General features: G+C 46.6%; 1 protein-coding gene across 1 annotated transcript in view; it reads left to right on the top strand.

Moving 5' to 3' along the window:
- The window catches only part of Nid1 (nidogen 1), a 77,277-nt gene that overhangs the window by 38,467 nt on the left and 16,272 nt on the right, over positions 1–22,538 (top strand). Inside the window, exons 9-13 of the mRNA XM_041630821.1 lie at positions 604–747; positions 7,436–7,561; positions 9,616–9,765; positions 10,638–10,760; positions 21,827–22,051. Coding sequence (XP_041486755.1) covers positions 604–747; positions 7,436–7,561; positions 9,616–9,765; positions 10,638–10,760; positions 21,827–22,051 — 768 coding nt within the window. The remainder of the gene's footprint in view (positions 1–603; positions 748–7,435; positions 7,562–9,615; positions 9,766–10,637; positions 10,761–21,826; positions 22,052–22,538) is intronic.

Here is a 22,538-nt window from a genome sequence, read left to right as displayed (position 1 = left end):
TCAGGTAGCCATTATTATTCGTGCTTCTGTGAAATTAACCTTTTTAGCTCTCACACATAAGACTGGGCAGTACTGGTCTTTCTGGGTCTGACTTATTTCACTCGGCATAATGATTTCTAGGCTCAACCATGTAGTCACATTCGAAGGATGTCCTTTCTTCCTATGGCTAAACAGTATTCTACAGTGTATCTGTATTAGTTACCTTTCTGTTTTTGTGGTAAAATACCAGGACCAGAGTCAACTTCCGAAATAAAGAGTTAATTTGACCTTAGGATTCCAGAGGAGTAATCCGTAATGGCGGCGGAGGCACAGCCCCAGGTGGCTGGAGTGTGCAGCTGAGAGACTACGTATATAAAATGGTTCTTTTAGTTGGTTTATGGTCTTTGCCAGCCACAGACATCTCACGTTTTGCCAGAGTCTCACAAAGGTGTGTGGCTTGTTGTCAGTAACACTATTTATAGAAACAGAGAGCGAGGCCAGAGGCAAGAACTTGGTGGTCCCACCGTAGGGCAGCATGCAAGGCTCTGGTCCCCATTGCTCTGCTCTCTTCCTGCGACGGGAGGCCTGCGGGAAGGTTCTTGAACACTGTCTCTACCTTCACAGAGGGCTCCCCCGATGCGCTTCAGAATCCGTGCTACATCGGCACTCACGGGTGCGACAGCAACGCAGCCTGTCGCCCGGGCCCTGGAACACAGTTCACCTGCGAATGCTCCATTGGCTTCCGAGGAGACGGGCAGACTTGCTATGGTATTACTTTTTGTTCTGATGGGTGGGGTGATATCAGGCTGGGAGGAGGCATCTAGGTTCTGTAAGCCAGGAAGCTGAGTGTATGTCACAGGAATGAGTGTATTGGACGTGTGCTATACAAGCATACCATGAAATAAAAGCATACCATGCCTGGACTGTGTATGTTACCCGCTTGGTGCAACAGAGCAAAATTCCTTGTTTTGCTTTTGTTTCTGTTGTAAAACAGGCAGGGTCTTCTTGAGAATCCCAGGCTGGCCCAGTCTCTGCCTCCCAAGTGGTGGAATTATAGGTGTGCACTCCCTGGCTGTTGTAAACTACTTTTAAGTGTGTAGTTCAGTGTTATTAAACACACCGATCCCGTTGTGAGATTGTCACAAGCATCCTTTGCTAGGAGCCTTTTCATCTTGTATAACAAATTGTATCTGTGGTTATTGGACTATAGCTCCCGGTACCATGTTTCAAGTCTTCATCCCCAACTCTTGTCTCCCACCATTCAATGTTACGTTTCTACGAAGCTATTGGCTCTAGAATCTTATAAACGTGGAGAAACACAGCGTTTATCCCTTTGTTACTGGCTTGTTTTGCTCAAGATTCATGATTGTGTATGCAAATGTCTCCTTAAGATTCACCTATGTCATGTGTTACAGGATCTTTTTTTCCTGGAAGGTTGACCGCTATTACATTATTGTAGAAGATAGGGCTGCTTGTTTGTCCTGGCAGTCCGGCTAGCTTAGCCCTGAAATAATGACAAAGATAGTGTATTAATTAAATCACTGCTTGGCCCATTAGCTCTAGCTTCTTATTGGCTAACTAATTTAACCCATCTCCATTAATCTGTATATTGCCACGTGGCAGTGGCTTACCGGCTAAGGTTCGGCATGTCTGACTCTGGCAGCTCCATGGCGTCTCTTTGACTCTGCCTTCTTCCTCCCAGCATTCAGTTTCATCTTCTTCGCCTACCTAAGTTCTGCTCTATCAACAGGTCAAGGCAGTTTCTTTATTCATTAATGGTAATCACAGCACACAAAAGGGGCTCCCACATCACATTATGCTGTGCCCTGCATGATACTTTTTGCTTTTCAATCCTTTCAGATGAAGGGAGCACTTTCCTTCAGAGGGCAGAGCCAGGTCCACTTTACAGAAAACTGCTGGCAGTCCGCTGTGAGTGGAACACTGCACCTCCCTTCTGACGCTGCGGTCAAGGGTGTGATGGACAGGGCTGCGGTCAAGGGTGTGATGGACAGGGCTTCTGTTGGGATTCTGCTTTCAGATTTGTTTTGTTTTGCTTCGCTTCGCTTTTGTTTTTATATAACCCCAAAGTAAGTCTGGTGGGTTACTCTAGGATTGACTTGGTGGAGGGCCCTTCATGCTGTTTTCTATAACAACTGCTCCATTTTGTATTTCTATCTACAGTGTACAGGAGTTTCCATTTTCTCCATTTTTTTTTTTTGGTATAAACACACGCGCAAATGGGGGTTACTGTATATGTATAAAGGCAGAGGGCATCTCAGGTGTCATTCGATAGGAACTCTGTCTACTTCTTTTGAAACAGGGTCTCTTATTGGCCGGGAGCGTATCAATTATACTACAAGTCCCAGGGGTTGTAGGTGGAGTTTTCCTGTCCTAAGAGCTGCTTCCAAATTACCACAAAGAGATTTCTATTAATTGCAAATGCTTGGCCAATAGCTCAGGCTTGTTACTAACTAGCACTTACAATTTAACCCATTTCTATTAATCTGTATGCTGCCCTGAGGCTCGTGTTTGACCCACTCTCCATCTGGCTAGTGACTACACTGACTTTGTCCTTCTGCATTCCATCTTTCACAGTTTGGCTTTCCCACCTAACTTTATCCTGTTCAGTTATTGGCCAGTCAGCTTGTTTGTTAAACCAATCACAGTGACACATAATTCACACAGTGTACAGAAGGATTATCGCACAGCGCAGGGATCCTATCTCTGCTTCTCCATTGCTGGGATTACAAGTGTGTGCCTCGATGGCCCCCTTTCTGTGTGGGCTCTAGGGATGCCACTCAGGTCCTCATGCTGGCATGGCAAATGCTTTGCTGACTACTTTGGTTCCCCAGCTCCAATTTGTCTATAACTTTGTCAGCACTTGCTGCTTGTATTGCTTTTTCTTTAATTAATAGTAACCGAGGCTCATTATTGCGAGCCGGGGGACATGAAAGTGAGCTCACGAAAGTGAGCCAGTGGGTAACTCAAGTCTCTTACTGGAACATCTGTAGTGCACTGCCTTCTGACGTCATTTGTTTTATTACTTAACATCTAGCTTCAAAGACTTTCATGTAGACAGCTGGATATTTGTCGGTAACTGGATTTTAATCTATTACCAAAGAACAGTTTGTCCATCGCTAAGGGCAAGCACGTCAGACGCTTTAGCCAGCGCCACTGAAGTCTGCAGTGACGTGCTCACTAATGAAGGGAGGAACAGTAAATGTAGGTTTCCCTGGCAAGTGAGGGGTGAGCTCACAAATGTCCACCCAGCAAAATGGGCAGCTGTCTCCACCCTTATCCTTAGACAACAAGCCCTGGAAAGCCAAATGCTTGGGGTTTGGGAATCCCATCTTACTAGTAAGAGGTGTGGAGATTCTGATGTAGGGCATGGTGTGTGTTGGAGGGCATTTGTTTTGGAGAGACCCTTCCCTGCAGGATGCTTGCTCCTGGTACCCTGAAACACTGTCAAGGCGGGGTTTGTGCTTCCATGCTGGTGATGTGATGGTCTGGGCGGTATGCTGATGACTTTGTGTATCTGGCACTGTTCAGTTTGGGACTCACCTACCTGGTCATAGAGCATGGTAGAGGGGACACAGAACTGACCAGCCTGTGATTGTCAGTGACCAGTCCTTCCCCGTCATGAGTGGCTACTTTGGTACAGGACAGTTCCAAGCAGCACAGTGCTATTGTATGTGAGTGGAACCCTGTCATGAAGGTGATAGTCGGGGTTGGGGGTGTGGTGGGGATGAGGGATTCCTTTAGGTCTCCATCCCTTCTTAGTCTGTTTATAATGTCACCAGCCGCCTATCTACACGTTGATGAAGCATGGTTTATTTGTTGCTTTTCTTGTTGCTGTGACGAAATACCTGATAAGTAACTTAAAGAAGGACAGGTTTATTTTTATTTTGTTTTGTTTTGTTTTTCGAGACAGGGTTTCTCTGTGTAGCTTTGGTGCCTGTCTCTAGTAGACCAGGCTGGCCTCGAACTCACAGAGATCTGCCTGCTTCTGTCTCCACAATGCTGGGATTAAAGGTGTGTGCCACCACCGCCCGGCTGGACAGGTTTATTTTTGGCTCGTGATTTGAAGGTGTAATCTATCGTGTCTGGAAAGGCATGGCAGAAAAAGTTTGAAGCAGCTGCTTACATTGATATCAATAAGCAGAGAGAGAGAGAGAGAGAGAGAGAGAGAGAGAGAGAGAGAGATATTCTGGTTCTTAGGAGAAATGTGGATAGTTAGAATAAGTCTGCCCACTTCAATGAACCCAGTCTGCTGCTGCTTTCTGTGAGCCTTCTCATGCTGCTCTTGGTATCTGAGCTTGTCCCAGGGAGTGTTCCTCATAAGAGTCACCCCCCAACCCTGCGCTTTACGCTCTCTGCAGTTGTCCCTGGTGGCCGTGCATGCACTTGCTTTTGTGGTCGGCCATCATTCTGGGGTATTAGCCTGGTGGAATGTGGGGGATCTCCTGAGTCAGGGTCCCTATTGTTCTGAGTTAGCAGAACAAGCCTCAGTGTTAATGCATCTGGACAGGAGGCTTTCGATGGGAAATTGCAGCATTGTTGTAACCTGGGGAGGCTCCTGAGAGGGGAGCTAGGGTGAACCTCTGTGATTTAAGTCTGGGGTGGGATAGGATGATCAAAGAAGTGCGAAGCAAGGCTGGTTTGGGCTCCCAGTGATCAGGAAGAGATTTTCAGAGAATCTCAGAGCTCAGCTATTCACCTGGGGCTCGCAGCACAGTGGCACCCACATACCCCTTAAACTGTCATCTAGAGTAGCAGTGTCAGTTAGCATCTCAGTGAATAATTTCTGAGTTTCTAGGAAGCATCGCACATATCAATAGCCTCCCCAAAGGGCCTGGCATTTCTAAAAGAAGTAAATTGCAGAGACATTGAAAATGTACCAAAGCTAGTCACTTCGGGGGGGAGGGGGAAAGGGTCAAAGGATTAATCTAGGACTGATGAGGGGGCTGTTGCACAAGCCTGGCAACCCAAGTTCAAGTCCTAGAACCAACATTAAAAGCCAGATATGGTGGCAGACACGTGTAATCCCGAACCTCCTATGGCAAGATGGGAGGGAGACAGGCAGGAGAACCTCAAGGAAGCCCTAGAGCAGGCTAGGTTGGAGAAATGACGGAGAGACCCCTTTTCACCTGATTCCCCAAAGCCGTCCTCTGAAATTCACATGCATGCAGTGGCATGTGTACACGCTCATTCATACATAAGTACCACACAGCAACAATAATCTGAAAAAGTCATCCCAAGCTGAGTGTGCGGAACAAACCTGTGAGCCCAGCACCCAGTAGTGGAAGCAAGAAGATTGTGAGTTTGAGGCCAGCCTGGGCTACATGAAGATACCTAACAAAAACCACCACCACCACTAACAAAATCTTTTTCTAAAAAATAAAAATGAATAATTCATGGCTTTCCTATCGAGCTAAAAAATGGTTCTCCTTTTTTCAGAGAGGAAGTTGGCCAGGTGTTGAAAATCCTCTTAAGCCAGTGTTGTAGGGTGTTATGGCAGACAGTCACCATGGTTAGCAGGTTACTGTTTCCATTAAAGAAAGGGTTAAGGACTTGGACGCAGCTAACAGAAGAGATTTCAATCTCACATGGAAAAATTTATAAACTGCAAAGACCATGGGCTCTTAGTGGGGACCCTGCGAGTGTCTTATCCCTAAAGAAACAGGGTGTCCAACCTGACTTATCCTTACAGACCTGTTAACATGAAGCCATCTTCTCCGACCCTTGATGGCCGGTTTCTGTCACCTGCTGTGGCCTCCGCAGCTCTTGCACAACATACCCTCTCTGTCAATGTTCCCAGCAAGGAAGGGGCTTGGGCAAGTTCCCGTTGTGACTCGGCCCTGGCTTTTAGATGGAAAACTGCTGTTCTGCTCTGACGCTTTGTTGGGCCCCAGCCTTCAGAATACAGCCCAGCATAGGGGTCCAGCCTCCTGCTGTGAAGGTTCTGGAAGCAGTACGGAGTACAGGTGGTAGGCATGAGAGACTGTGCTCTGTGCTGGAGGAGCAGCAGCTGGCGGATGGACTTATGTGACCCCCACCTCAATCCCAGTTCCAATACAAGCTGTTCTCTGCCCCTCCAGCCGTTCCTAGCAGGGTTCACTTGTCTGAGATCCTGAATCTTAAACCATGTGTGAGCATGTATGCATGCACTCGCATACACACACACAGACACACACACACACACACACACACACACACGTTAAAAAAGTTAAATAGCCTTGGTTTTGTGAAGATATGGGACAAACTACAGAGCTAACGTTGCAAAATGCTTGTTTTATGCAACATTGTCTAGTAAGTCCGTCAACTTTTTTTAGTGAGAAAGGAAGGGTACCAGGTTAGCTATCCATCCAAAGGATCTAAGATGCTTTGCTTCCTGCGTGTGAACAATTCACATTGAGGAACTTGGAAAGGAAAGAGGGTCGAATAGTCCCAGTCATTATAAAACCCTTTGCACTCCTACCTCAGAAAAGACTATAGACCTTCTGAGTTTGGGACCAGTACAGAAAGTATCTTACGTGACTACATTCAAACCTGCTATTGGGCTGATAGAGTGATCAGGAGTCAGCACTGTTTTTCATCCAGGCCAGGCCAATCCACCTTGTACCACTGGTATCCATATATGACCTTCAAAGTCTGGTAACAATCTGAAAGCTGACTTCTCAAAATAAACTAGGTTATAGAACAGATGACTAATGATTATATATCCATGTCTTGAATGGGCTGAGTACTCCCTTAACCCATATCCATTTTTTTCAATTCCTGAGAGAATGCACCAGTGAATATTATTATATTTACTTACTAGTTGGGAAACTGAGACTAAGTAGTTAACCTGCCCAGACAACACAATCAATAACAAAAGGAGACAGGATTTGAACCTAGTACTGTTAAGCCACCAGGCATAAGTTTTAGCTCCTCCTTACCCATGGTGATGGCTGTAGTACTATCACATGAAAGGCCACCACTCTGCCATCTAAATGATGTAATAACTTACCTTTGAGTCCATTAAATCCTAGGTAACATTAAAGAATTCTCAATTGGCTTTAAGTTGTCTAGCCTTTCTTTATAATCATAACTTAGAAAGGTAGTTTATTTTAAATATTTATTTATTTATACCCTGGGAATCAAACGTGGATCCTCTGTGAGAGCAGTCCTCTGTGTCTTCCGATGTGTTTCGTCTATCCAGTATGAGTGACTTGTTTGGATGGTTGTCCATATGGTTCCTCACTCAGAAAGAAGCACACATCACTTAGAAAAAACAAATTGAGGGTTGCACTCCACATTATATAAAGGGCAAAAAAGCAGTCTCTATTTCATATTTCTTTGGGCATGTAGGAAAATATATCTTCAAATGGATTTCTTCTCTACGGAAAATGCTTTCTATTTGATTGTTTTTTATGAGGTTTAATAAGTCTGAATTTTTATCAACAATTTCCTACAGATATTGACGAATGTTCAGAACAACCTTCCCGGTGCGGGAACCATGCAATCTGCAACAATTACCCAGGAGCCTACCGCTGTGAGTGCGTGGAGGGTTACCACTTTTCGGACGGGGGAATATGCGTAGGTAAGTTCTGCGAGAAATCTTCCTGGGGTGGCCAGCTCCATGGGAAAGGCATGGTTATGGGTTTGATCCTGATGGGGAAGCAGACACCAGTTTCTGCTGCTAGGCATAGACCACAATGGGGATGAGCCCTACCCTCCACCTGCTTAGATGGTCACAGCTGCCAGGAGCAAACGCGTTCTTGAAATACATGCACTATTGCATGCTAGCAATGCATCAATTCACCCGCTGTAAACTTTCTGTCCCACTCGCTTCCTATGAGTTTATTTGGTCCATTATCAGCATACATTTAGTGACTCGAAGCCATTAGCCTTGGTTCTCTCTGTCATTAGCAGCCATGGAATTCATGGTGAAGCATCTTCATGCGGTAACTGCCTTAGCTTAAATTCTACCCGAGTTACATCAGAAAGGAAATTCCACTTGGCACCATTCCATTTATAGTCCTAATTTAATAAGCCACAAGCCGAAGCCTAGCTTTTTAGACTTACTAAAGTACATTGATTTTATCAATTCATTAGGCTAATTATATTCTTGATTGATGTAGGTGACTGGCCCATGAAGAGCACAATTTTTGATACGTGATCTCCCAGTTCACACTGCCTTATCATATCTAAGATATTTTTGACTTTTTTTGAGGCTGGGTATCATACATCATAGGCCGCCCTCAAACTGACTGTGTAGTCGAGTGTGACCTTGAACTTCTTACCCTCCCATCTCCACCTTCCCGAACACTGGGATTGTAGACTTGTATCACCTTGCCCAGTTTATTAGGACTGGGAATGGAACCCATGGCCCCACGCATGCTCAACAGCTATTCATCCCGGAATTATTCACCCGGATTTATCCCCAACTCAAGTTCCAAGAATTGAAGCTCAAAGATTCACGGAGATTCCCAAGTCTACAGACTAATATGCAGAGTGGCACATGTGTGCCTGCCTGAGTTAAAACAGAAACCGACTGTAGCAGTCACTGTCCTGTCCCCATGTGCTCTCTGGCTGTTTACTGGGACCCGAATGCATGTGCGTCCCTTTGCTCTGTCTCAGAGCTTGATGAGGAGCCAAGGTCTGGATGAGGTGGTGTCTGTAGGGCGGGAGGGAACAGGCAGTTCTCATGATTTGAGTGTGACCCAAACATCTGTGCACCCAAGAGGCCAGCCCTCTTGGTTGCACAGAGCTGAGATTTTAGCTTGCTGTGTTGAAACATTTTTTTTTTCATCCTAGCAGAGAACATCAGTTTTCTTGGCCCGATTTTCTTCCTCTGATTTTTGAGCTGGGGAAGGTTCTTACGTTTGCTTTTATTGTAGTACTATTGACGTCCCTGGTTGGCTCAATATGAGTGATGGACTGGGAAGAGATAGATCTCACTGGGGTATATGTGAAGACGGCAGATTGGTCTGAGTGTGCCCATTCCCTAAGGCCACCCTCACAAGGGCAGGGCGGAACAGAGTACAGGACAGAGGCCATGTCCATGTCTTCTCCAAGACATCAGTTCTCAGCAAGATGCTTAACCTCCCAGGCCTTAGCTCTCCATCTTCAAAATGAGGTAAATGGATGTGATCACTTCCTACGGTTTGTGGAACCCTTGGAGGTGCCTCAGAGAGCTACCTAGGAGGGCATGGGAGCCACAAGCTAATCCTAGTCCTCTTCCCTGGCCCCAGTCTTCCATTTAACTATAGATCAAATTCTGCATAAGCTGTTTAAATAATGGATTTCATTGCTCAAAAGTAAGCCAGACCTGGGGGTTCAGATCTCTCATTTTAGCTACTTGAGAGGATCAAGTTCAAGGTTTGCTTGGCCTACAGAGTAAATTCTAGAACAGCCTGGGCTAGAGACGCAGTTCACTGGTAGAACACGTCAGGACCCTGAAGCCCTTGGTACAATGGTGTGGAACACGGTGACTAAAAGGGGTAGTATGATCTGGATCCAGGCAGCATCCAGACCCAGTCATCTTCTCAAGTCCCACTGAGTCAAAGCTCTGACGTTCAGAGCACTTGGAATGGTACCTCCCTGTTCTGAGACTTTCTTCCGAAGTCATGTGTTCGTTTCTTCGTTCTTAAGCTGCAGTGGACCAGCGACCCATCAACTACTGTGAAGCTGGTCTCCACAACTGTGATATCCCCCAGCGGGCCCAGTGCATCTATAGGGGTGGCTCCTCCTACACCTGCTCCTGTCTGCCCGGCTTCTCTGGGGATGGCAGAGCCTGCCAAGGTATGTGGTAGCTCTGAAGGGTGTCCTGGGTGGTATTTACTGTGTGCTAACCATCACTACTCCCTATGTGTAAGGAGGATGTGTTCTTTCTGCTCGCTTGGGCAAGAGCCTTTTCTATCTTATCAGCAACCGGAACTATGCACTTTCTTGGACCGTCGTTCTCATTTGGGACCTACTTGGCTTCCCCTGACCCCAAGGCTTGCTTCATTAGGCAGCAGTTAAGATAGTGCTCTTGGCTGGGAACTAAGGCTTGCTTGTTTTTTTTTTTGGAAATAAAAGCAGTCAGTCCTTGCTTGCATGGAGCTTGATGTCCATCTTTGTATGTAACGGGCTTGCTCTTTCCAGCACAAGAAGTGAAGCTCCCATTCTTAAGTTGGAGGAGAAATGACCTCACAGAATCTTCCCAGGCTTGGGACCAGCCCATAGTTAGCCGCCCGGGGTCTCGGAGTAGTAATTAGAGTAACTCGAGGCGCTTGGTTTGTAGAATTATGCAACATTATACTAAACTTAAATTCAACAAAGGTTTCTGAGATACCATGTCTCTGTTATGGACTATGTAATTTTCCCTTCTCTAAACACTTCCGAGTTCTAAAGGTTTATGCTCACAATAAAGAGGGAACATCTCACAGGGAAAACTTTTCCCCTTCGTAAGCTCTGTGTTTCCTGAAGACATTATTGTCACGTGAAACACATTTGTAAGTGTACTAGATAGAAGTTGGGTTGCGAATGTCTTAAAAAATTAATATTTAGTGAGTTTAAAGTCCCTGGACTGGAATTAAAAGCAGATTCACATAGGTTTGAGTGCATGGATTAAATTAGTGTATCAACCGCAAATTCTGGAAGCAATCTCATGGCCTGCGGCTGTCTTGCAGACGTGGATGAATGCCAGCTCAACCGATGTCACCCCGATGCCGTCTGCTACAATACTCCAGGATCCTTCACGTGCCAGTGCAAACCTGGCTATCAGGGGGATGGCTTCCAGTGTGTGCCTGGAGGTGAGATGGTTGTTAGTTGATGGCCCACTGATGTGTTCATAAGATGTGATGACCTGGGGAGAAGGGGATGTGAGGAAGTGGTCCCTGGAAAGTCCTCAGAGTCAGACCACAGGCTTCAGTGCTGAAACACACAGTGTACAACTTCAGAGGATACTTCGCAGGCGCCGAAGCTATGTTGGAATTTTAGAATGCATTTTTTCCTAGGTCCTGGAGCCAGCAGCACAGGATACAAACTGGGCATTGGGCTTTATTCACCAGGCGCTCTAGAGAAACAGAGCCAAGAGAATATGTGTGTATAAATGCGTATATGCATGCACACACACACACACACACACACACACACACACACTGAATCATGTCATTATGAAGACTGTCAAACCCCGGTATCTGTTTTCAGTAAGCAGGGAACCCGAAAAGCCAGTAGCTGTTTAGTTAAAGTGTGGTGGCCATAGAATCAGGAAAGCCCATGGTAGAGTTCTTATCCAGAGGCTGGGAGCCTTGTGACCCCCAAAAGGCTTGTTTGGTTTGATTGAAAACACAGGAGACAACTGGTTTCTTTTTGGAGGCTATTAGATAGGAACAATCTCTCTCTCCCCCCCTCCCTCCCCCCCTTCTCGTCTTGATAGGGTCTCACTATGTAGCCCTACATAGCCTGGAACTTACTATATAAGCCAAGCTGGCCTCAAACTCACAGAGATCCTCCTACCTCTGCCTCCAGTGTGCTGGGATTAAAGCATGTACCACCATGTTTGCCCAAGAGTTCTCTTTTTATTCAGAAGAGGAGCGGTTTTGTCTGTGTGCCGTCCAGGCCTTTATGTGACTGGATGAGGAGGCCAGGGAGAACAATCTGTTCAGTAGATCATCTGAAACATCCAGGATGATGTGACCAACTATCTGGGCATCCTGTGGCCCAGTCACATCGACGTAAAATCAGTAGAAGCCTGAGAGTATTGGGGAATGGAATATGTGATGTGGGGATGGGATGAAGGACCCAAGTGGAGGGACGTATAACTAAGGCCTTCATGGAATGTTCTATATCACCTGTTACCTGATCTGAATGTCTGGCTTTTGGAGTTACTGCTTACTTGAGACTTGAGTGAACTTGCCCCGAGCCAGGCCTGGATTGAGACTGGAAACTGGTAAGGCTCCCCACAAATGCTGTTGAGCAGATGAGCATAGCTGACTGCTGGGTGTACAGAACCTACTATGTATGCAGGGTGCTTGTGTTTGCCAGTGTTCAGTTGGGGGAACAAAATACCCAAGACAGTCAACTTGAGGAACCAAGTTGCTTTGGTTTATGGTATAAGACCATTGTCAGTTTGTGTTGCTGCTTCTGGCTGGGGTGAAGCAGGACCTTATGGTGAGGAGTACGGAGCAAATCCAAGCACCTCTCTGGCAACTAAGATGCCAAAAGAGTTGGCATGAGATGGCTCAGCAGGTGAAGGTGCTTGCTGCCCCAAGCCTGACTGTCTGGGTTTGGTCCCCAGAAGACATGGTAGGAAGAGAGAATTGACTCTCATAAGTAGCCCTTTGACATCCACAGGCGCTCTCACATGGATATGTGTGTGTGCGTATGTGCACCAGAACGCACGCGTGCGCGCGCGCGCGCGCACACACACACACACACACACACACACACACGGGAAGCAAAGGCAGGCGGATCTATGACTTGAGGCCAGTCTGGTCTACAGAGTGATTTCCACAGAGAGAATCCCTGTCTCAAAAAGTCCAGAAAGCCTTTTCTTTCTTTCTTTCTTTCTTTCTTTCTTTCTTTCTTCCTTCCTTCCTTCCTTCCTTCCTTTCATTCATTCTTTCTTTCTTTCTATTGCTGCCAAAGTAGAAGAGGGCTACCTTCTGTTTCTGAAATTATGAGTGGTGGCCCCAGCTCTGCCCATGACTTTTGGTGGTCAGGATACGTAGAGAAGCGGTCCTGGCCTCTTAAGTTGAGTGAGGCCTTCCAGCTGCTGTTAAAACAACCAACATTTATTATTTCTGTGGGCTAGTTTCACTTCTCCAGTTCAAAGAGAAACAGATGTCTGAGTTTTTGTTTTGATTTTTTTAAAGGTCTGACTCCTTACCCTGAATTTAAGGCTGTGTTTACTAAATAGAAACAGATAGACCAGTAGGCTGAGATGGGATGATGGGACAATGATAATATTAATATGAACTGTTTGCTAAGATTGTTTATGGATTGTTCTCAGAAGAACTCTAACATTTGGTTATATACCAAGAGGGCACATACTAGAAATGTACAAGAATGTTTATGTACCATGATAATCAGAAAACAATCTGAATACCTAGCAATGAGAAGAACAGATAGATGAAACTGTACCATGAAATAACAGGCAGCAGGCAAAACAAATGGACTAGAGCAATGGATAAATCTCAAAACATAATGTTTAAAAACTTTGTAAAAGTTTTTATATATAGATATATATACACACACATATACATGTATACATTTATACACATATATAGTATATGTGAGAGACAGATCCTGTTTTTATAAAATATGAATAAGTATGAAAATAATGTATGTAAGAAAACAGAATGCAAATATGGAGGTGAAGAACAATAAACTCAGAACAGAAGTTACCTCTCTGATGGGAGAGGAGATTATGGTATGGGGTGTGTTATGTGGCGTGGCGTGCTCTTAGACTGCTGTAACAGAATGCTACGGACTACGTTGCTTTTAAACAACAGAAGTTTATTTATCATAGTTCTGAAGGTTGAGAAGTCTGAGACCCATGTGCTGGGAACTCACTCTGATGAAGGCCTGCTGCATATTCTTGGGTTGCCAAGTGTGTGAGTTGCTTTTCTTGCTCTGTGACAAAACTTACGGAAGGAAGGTTTGCTTTGGCACCCAGTTGTCTGTCTGTCATTGAGTCTGCACAGCTTCATGTATCCATGGTAGAGGAAAATGAGTCACCTCTCAGTGGCTCACACCTCCCGCCTCCCCTCCAATGACCCGCTGTCTCCATCCAACCCTACCTCCTGAAGTTTCTAGCTGTCCTTCCTTCCTTCTCCTCTTCTTCCTTCCCCTCTGCTCTGTTGGGGATTGAGGCTGGGATCTCAAATGTGCTAGGCAAGCATCCCCAGCAAAACAAAACTAATAACCAAAATGTATTTATTCATTTTGTGTGTGTCCATGTACACCATGTTATCAGGGCGGAGATCAGAGGGTAACTTGTGGGGTCCGTTCTCTTCTTCCACCACGTGGGTCCCGTTCTCTTCTTCCACCACGTGGGCTCCAGGAGTCGCACCTGGATCATCAGGCTTGGTGACAAGCACCTTTCCCTGTAGTGCCACCTCACTGTCTCCAGACTGATTTTGTGTTTGTTTAGTTTCTGAGACCAAGTCTGGCTACCAAGTCTGGCTATCATACCTAGGCTGGCATTGTACGCATTCTGTAGCCCGGCCAGGCCTTGAATTAGCCATCCTCCTGCCTCAGTTTTCCAGTAGCTGGGATCACAGGCCTGGCTTAGTTTTCATTTCTGAAATGATGTTTTCTTTTAATTTTTTCTCTGAAATCTGTCGCCTCATTTTGGACCTTCCCCAGTTAGGATTCGCTTTTTCTCCCTCTTGCCTCCATCTCCTTATCGTGCCTTTTCACCCTGTTTGATCTCCCCTAACTGTCCTGCTGGCAGGCATCTGTTATCCATCTCTCTCATCCCTTTCCTTTCCTCAGTTGCTGAAGGGCGGCTTGGTTGACAGAATCCTGTTCAGCTCTTTTGGTGAAGTATTTGAAAGTATTTCACCTAAAATCTTCTAGCTTTTGAGTTTTCCTGGCTCTGTCGTCACCCCTTACGCCTGGGCTTTTTCTGTCCAGGGTCCTCCTCACACTGCATGGTTCTGTACCCAGTCCTTTCTCCTCGCGGCAGGTTCCTGTCACTAAGGTCCCTTCTGAGAGTTCCTGAGAAACAGAGCTTCTAGCTTGTTGGTTTGCAGGTCAGGTAAAGGACGCCTCTCCCCGCCCTCAACTCCCGCCCTCAACTCTCCTCGACCCTGGTTTAAATCTGCCTGCTATGCCTGGTCGGGTGTACCTGTTCAGTCCTTGGGGCCCATCTGTTCCCAGAAGGCCTGTTGCTTCCCTTTGCTGTTTCCCACTCAGATTTGGGTACCAACCTGGCTTGTGGTCATTGGTGCTGTGACCTCACCTGATTGCGGTCAAGGTTCATCGGGTACATTGTTTCTTTGTAGTGTGTTCTAGCTTGCTTTCCTGTTGCTGTGATAAAAACAATTATGACCAATAGCAACATGGGGAGGAAAGGGTTGATTTTAGCTACAGGTTACAGTGTATCTCTGAGGGAAGCCAGGACAAAAGCTCAAAACAGGAACTAAAGCAGATGAAAGAGCACTGCTTACTGGCTTGCTCCCCTTGGCTTGCTCAGTAAAGCTGTCTCATACAACCTAGACACACATGTCTAGGGATGGTGCCTCCAAATGGGGCTGGATATTCCTATATCAGCAATTAAGAAAATGCCCCTCCCCCCCAGACAAGCCCACGGGCCAATCTGGTGGAGACAGTTCCGTTGAGGCTCCCCCTTTCCAAAAGTGTCAGGCTTACAAACAAGATGAGCTATCATGTTTCAGCCATGGGCTTTCGAGTTTATCCTGTATTTACCTTCTGTAATTAAGATTCTGGTGCCGGACCGCTGCCTCCTCTTCAAAGTCTCCCATGCACTCTCAAACAGCTGTAGGTGCCTTTACCTCCTGCACCCATTCAAACGCTCTGAAGTGGCCGATAATGCACTCACTTGGACACAGCAGCAGCACTGGACCCCTCTGCCTTTCCAGTCCAGGACAGCACAGCTCTCGAATTCCGAATCACTCCAGGGCTGTATCCCCGTGGGTACAGTTAGCCCCACAGATAGTTACAGCTACAAGGGTTTAGGGGGATGCTGATTTGTCACGGGCATCTAGTACATGGTTAGCTGTTTCTTAGCAACTCGTTTGTGGCTTCCATTGAACATGGTCCATGAACAATAGCATTTCCACATTGTAAATGGAAGAAGAAGGATGCCCTCAGAACTAGCTACTGTGAGTGACGATTAGTGGCTGGAGCGGAAAAGGCAAGGAAAACAAGAGGGGAAGACTTGGCACCTGGCCTTAAAGGACAAGTTGAATTAGAGAAGAGATAGCATTGTGCCTGTATTAGTCACTTTTCTTGTGGCTGTGACAAAGGCCTCTTAAGGAAGAGTTAACCCATCATGGTAGGGAGGAGCTTGAAGGCAGGGGTAGAGCGTGGGGAGGGTCATATAGCATCTCCAGTCAGGAAGCAGAGAGAGATGACGCTAGTGTTGCCTGCTTTCTCCTTTGGTCATTTTTATTTGGTTGAAAATCCCAGCCCATGGGATAGTGATGCCCAATTTTTGGATGGATCTTCTCCTTTCAGCTATCCCAACCTTGAATCTCCCGTACAGTCATGCCTACAAGGGTGTCTCCTAGGTCATTTCGGATCCTGTCGAGTTGATAGTATCGGCCATTTCCAACCAGGTCCCTTAGAAGCTTAGAAACCTCTTCAAGCTTGATTCCTGTGGCCCTCCAACCAGCATATCCCTTATAAATCAGACGCATTGTTGCTGAGTCTTCTAGTCCCTCCTTCCCTTCTTTTCCTAAAGATACTCTCTACTCCCAGGTAACCAGCTTCTCTGATACTCCGACTTCTTGACTTCTAGCTCTTGTAGTCATATCCCAAGTCCTCCTGGTTTGGTCAGAGCCACTACACCAAACGACAGGTTTGTCACTCTGAAAGGTCAGCCATGCCCTTGGTGGTGTTTCTATAACATCCACACCCTCCCCCCAGCTCCCTGAGAAACAAGTCTCCTCTTCCCTCCCACCTATACGCTCTGAGGCTTTTCACGATGCTCTGCTCAGGGTAGCTTCCGGTGAGTGTTTATAGTACAGATAAAGTAGATAAGTGGCCTGAACATCTCCCAGGGCTTTTGTCTGGGAAAATCTTACAGCGTCATTTCCCACAGTGGCAACAGCACAGAAACTAGAGGCCATTTGCTTTTTCTGGGTGTTTTATGACTTCTTCTATTTCCCCCTCATTGTCCGCCCTTTTCATGTTGTTTGTTCATCGCCCCTGCCTGAGTTAACCTCCCATCCTGCATCCTTGGGTCCATGTTGGGCAGGTACTTGAAAAGTTCATGTCTAATGTTATTATTGTAGCTGGTGTTCTTAGGAAATTACTAGGGATCCCACACTGGAGATCTTGTATATTTCCTTTTAAGTTGTCATTCTGGAAAGCATGGCCATGCTGGGCCCATGTGTCTCTTCAGCAGCTAGTGATGTCCCAAAGCCAGCAGTGAAGGGGCACTGCTCATGGCTCTTGCACTCTTGTGTTCACAGATGTGTACTGTGGTCGTGCTAGGGTCTGTGTAGTTAATGAGGGTGGTTGGTCCCCGCAGGGCGCTGAGACTGCAGGAAGCACCTGAATGAGGGGCACCTCCGCACACAGTTCCCTCCAGTCGCAGGTCTTCCCATTGCTGCCTACTGTCTGCCAGAGAGGCTTGGCGTGTCTTACCCAACCCAGCCACAGTGGCCATCATTTGACAGTGTCACAGGTGTGACCAGGAGTAGAATGCAAATCTAGAGATCACAGATGGGCCGCCTCCTTTCTCTCTTCATGTCCTCTCCTTTTCTGCCATCTCAAGAGAAGCCACCCTGGATTTCCTGCCAGTCCTCAGTTGTCTCAAGGGACCATGCGTTTCTTCTCCCAGCTGAGCCAGCCAGAAGTAGCACGTCTGATATAATTTTACTGACCAGAAATAAGCCCAGAAAATGTGTCTTCTTGACCCTTATTGTCCCCACCCCATCTACCAGGCCTTTGATGCAAAATTCCCTAAGGAGTTAATCCTGGAACCCTTGACCGCTTCTGCTGCCTGTTTGCCAGGATGAGGATTCATTTCTGGAAGCCTATGGGGACATAGCCTTCTAATAAGCATTCTTCTATTTCCTGACTCAGAATTGAGGTTTCCTATCCTTATACATTCAAGATATTTCTGAAAGTTTCAGGGTCTATTCTAGATGATTTGAACTTTTGAATGTTCAACAGGGCATCAGCACAAAAGTCCGTCTGCTGCATAAAATGAAATAACCCTCACCCGCTCAAATGTTCTGCTTGGGGGTTGGGGGCCATAGCTCGATCGGTAAAATTTGAAAAAGAGGACTCGGGTTCAGTCTCTAGAACTTGCATTTAAAAACTGGACATGGCACGTGCTGGAAATCTTAGTGCTGTGGCGACAGACTGGCTCCTTAGATCCTTAGGGCTCACTGGCTAGCCAGCGTACCCTAGGTGTACTCCTAGGTGGAGTCTAGTCAGGTCCAGAAGTTAAGGAAAACTGAGAAATGACACCGGAGATTGAGTTCTGGCCTCTGCGCACACACGCGCGCGTACACACACACACACACACACACACACACACACACACACACCTGTGTACACATACACACAGAAAGTCCCACTTGATTGGAGACACCTAGAACATTAATCTCCTGAAGCTGTCAGAGTGGTTAATGACGGAAATATTGTGAGGAAAACCTGGGGGCTTCCAGGCGCCTTCACTGGGTTAAGGAAATAAGAACCGTTGGAGAAGACAGGTACTCAGCCCTCTTTATCCTCATTCGGCCTAGGAACCCGCTTCACGGTGCCAGTCACGTTCAGGGCAGGTGTAATCTCCCCAGTGACTCCTCCCTGGAAACACCCTCACAGGCCTGCCCCCCTCCAGATGTGTCTCTATGGTGATCCCAAACACAGTCATCATTAATACTACCCTGCTCACTGTGTGTCTGAGCCAGCCTGATTTCCAGAGACGGGAAAGACTCCAGCCGAAAGGGGCAGGGCTGAATCAGGAATCCACAGGCTTCGGTTATCATTTGTGGCAAGTCCCTTCCAGTGCTGGGACCCTGGAGGAGTCTCTTACCTCTTTGAGTTTTAGTTTTTTTCCCCTTTGGTGTAAAAACCAAATTCCTACCATAATGGGCACTGAAACTGGGGAGAAGAGCCAGCAGTTAAGCTCTTCCTGCTCTTACAGAGGACCCGAGTTCCATTCCCAGCACCCACAGTCATGGTTCTGGCCGCCTGTAACTCCAGATCCAGGGACTAGGACCCCTCTTTTTACCTCTGAGGACATCCACACACATACCCTGCACTCATACAGACATACATGTGTACATATAATGGAGAGTAAGTGACGTGTATGTGGAAATGGAGTCAGCTAGTGTGGAAACTCTAAAACCCTGAGCAAATGTAAGGTTTTGAGAAAGCAAATAACTTTTATATCAAATAGAATACAAAAATCAACATTTTGATTCTAACCAGATGACTTATTCATATCTTTGTTGGCCTCTTCTTCCTACATCAAGTGTTTTGCTTGCTTATTTTTATTATTATTATTATTAATTATTTTACATTATCCTCAGGGACAAAAGAAAAGCCCACACAGTTTTTTTCTCTTGCCAGGTTCAACAAACACTTGTCTGGCATATTGACTGTCCCTAAGCAAGGGAGCAATTGTGTTAGGCCAGCCAGCATGAGAACTGGCCATACAGATGAGACACTTTGTGTGTTCTTGGTTGTATATTCCTTGAAGTCACCATGTCTGCCTTGTGTAGGCCAGGTCACAAGTGGATAATGTAAGGTTCCACCCATGTGTGTTACCTTGTCGTTCAGAGCTGTAACAGAATACCAAAGGCTTGCTAATTACAAAGAACTGAAATATATTTGTCTTGGGACTCTGGAAGCTGGGAAGTACATGGTTAAATGGCGAGGGCCTTCTTATCACATTGTAACTTGGAGAAAGCCTCATACGGTTAACTTCCCATAAAATAAGGAGCAGTGTCCCAGGGCCAGGATGGGCAGTGTCCCCATAGGCCAAATCTACTGCTTATTTATAAATAAAGTTTAGTTGTTTTTCTTTGCTTTGGTTTGGGTTGTTTGTCCACGCTCCCCCTTCCACCCCCGAGACAGGGTTGCAGGGTAACAGCCCTGGCTGTCCTGGAACTCTTTTTGTAGACTAGGCTGGCCTGGAACTCACAAAGATCCACCTGCTTGTTTCCCTAGGGCTGGGGTTAAAGGTGTGCACCACCAAACCTTGCTTGTAAATGAAGTTTTAATGTCCATTAATTTATATATCAAGCAAATCACAGAGTTGGGTAGTTGTGATAGGCAGCATTGGTAGACAAAGCCAGAAAGTTGTCACTCCACTCCCTACCCCCACCCCGACCTAAGAGCTGTTTAATCACAGTCCCCCAGCCACCCAACAGGCTTCCTGGTGCTTTCCTGCCCAGTGGAGAGAAACTCTCCTATGTGTCTCCTTGCTGTGTCCCTCTGGCTGTGGTTCCCTGAGGGCAGGCCTAAAGATGCTTGTGTGTGCACCCAGTCCAGTCTTGAATTCTTCGTAAATTCGTAGTTGATGAGAGCCCTGGCTCTGCTCAGCAGAGAGAGAACAACTCCTTCAGGTCGTGGTCCCTAGAGTCTCCGGACCACTGGGAAGACCTGGGGAGCTTGCCAGAGACATCAAACCCAGCATGGGGGAGGGGTTGTGAGACCGCCTCCTGCAGGAGGATGGACCAGGCAATGGAAAAGGGGTTCACCTGGGAAGTCAAGGGAGTGTTGCACAAAGAACAGCTCATGGAAGGACCCAGAAGGAAGAAACACTAAGACTTGGATGTGTGTAGCTCTCAGCAGTAGTAGCACGGAGGATGGATGCTTCTCATCAATGTCTTTGTGTGATTCATGCTTCCGAAGTGAGCACTCCGCCGTCCCCCGTGGTGGCTGGACTCCAGAGAATGTGAGGCCAGCTGCAACTCTGCACATCGAGGAGTTGTTTATTCCATGTCAAGTTTTGTTTTCTTTTGTTGAGACGGATTTCTTCTTGAACCTCTAATCCTTCTGAGTCAGCACCCCCCAAGAGCGGAGACTCCAGGCTTATACTATGACCCAACTTCCTAAAGTTCTGGCAGTAGCAGTACTGCCCTGCTTTGGGATCTGAACTGGACAGGTCAGAGGCTGGATTTCATGGCAGACATAAGCCTTCACTAGAAGGAAACACATAGGAGCTGGCGAGTGCTTCCTGATCTTTGGTCTCTAAATTCTTTGGCTTTGTCTCAGTGTAGACCACATGAAGCTTGAGAGGGTAAAAGAAGAGTTTAAGATGAACTCAAAACGCCTCAGAACAAATGGCAGGGCCATCCATCAGTGGAAACATAGTTGAGCAAAATGCGGCTTCTCTGTACAATGCTGTATCATTCCGCCGGTGAAGGGAAAGGAGGATTGGTGGGCACCGTGGTGAGGATGGGCCTGGAAGATGAGCTCAGAAAGCCAGGCGCAGGCCACATGTCCTGTGATTCCATTTGTATGGAATATACAAAGTGAGAACATCCACAAAAGGATGGAGGCTGGGAACGTCCAGGGTGCGGGGGAAGGACACATGGCGGCCTCCACTCACTAGGCGTGAGGTTTCCTTTTAGAATAATGAAAAGGATTCAGATATAAACTGCTACCATAGCTCGTCATCACTGTGGATGTGCCAAATGCCATGGGATTGTTCAGTTAGAAGTATTTCATCTTACGTTACATCTGTTTTGAGTTAATTTTTAAAAGAACCGTAGGAAAGAAAATCTTCAGGTATAAATAATATTTTGATTTTTTTTTTTTTTTGTAAAGACAGGGCGTTACTATAGTGACCAGGTTGGCCTTGAAGTCACAGAGATCCACCTATTTCTGTCTCCCATGCATGGCATGATGTAGGTGGTTTTTTTTTTTTTTTTAATCATAAGCATTATGATTTTTGGAAGGTGGTAGGGACAAGGTCAAGCTAGTCACGAACTCACAGAGCTGACAATGACCTTGGACTTGTGAGCCCAGAGTTTGTTGCAGACTATGCAGTCAATTCACCAACTGAGCTACATCCCTGCCTCTCATAATGAGGTTTTAAACTGGAAAAGAAAAATGAACAAACTCGTGATGACAGGGCACCTTTGTGGTCCAGGTCTGACAAATGGCTTTGGGAACACCGTGTACGGCCCCACTGACGTTCAGCTTTGCTTGTCATCGACAGAGGTGGAGAAAACACGGTGTCAACTGGAACGAGAGCACATCCTTGGAGCAACAGGGGTGGCAGATGCCCAGCAGCCCAGGCTGGGCATGTTTGTACCCCAGTGTGATGAGTACGGGCACTATGAACCCACCCAGTGCCACCACGGAACTGGCTACTGCTGGTGTGTGGACCGCGATGGTCGGGAGCTGGAGGGTACCCGTACCCGGCCCGGGATGAGGCCCCCATGTAAGTGGACCGCTGTTGTGTAGACGCGAAGACCAGAATGGCCTTTGTTAGTGGATGTTCTGCCTGGTTTCCCTGTTCACATGCTACCAACCCTCCACCTGTCACCTTCTGCCCTCCTCCCCACCTCTGTAAATGCACTTCTCGTCCATCTCTGGGTATTCACGTGCTCTGTGACCATTCCAAGTAGGGCCTGTGGCAGACACAGGGAGGCCAGGCTTTGAATTGCTGGGCTTTGTGGCAAATCAGGGATGCTTTGGTCCCTTAATTCTCCTCAAAGCCTTGCTTGCTCTAGTGGAAATGCCTATTTTTTTTTAAAGATTTATTTATTTATTATGTGTACAACATTCCTTCCATGTGTGCCCGCATGCCAGAAGTGGGCACCAGGTCTCATTATAGATGGCTGTGAGCCACCATGTGGTTGCTGGGAATTGAACTCAGGATCTCTGGAAGAGCAGTCAGTGCTCTTAACCACTGAGCCATCTCTCCA

This window comes from Microtus oregoni, unplaced genomic scaffold, assembly GCF_018167655.1.
Source record: "Microtus oregoni isolate MIOR12 unplaced genomic scaffold, Mior012 000035F_ref0000213, whole genome shotgun sequence".
Classification (NCBI taxonomy): Eukaryota; Metazoa; Chordata; class Mammalia; order Rodentia; family Cricetidae; genus Microtus; species Microtus oregoni.
The sequence above is the reverse complement of the archived record's forward strand: the minus strand, read 5'-3'. Positions and strand labels throughout refer to the sequence as shown.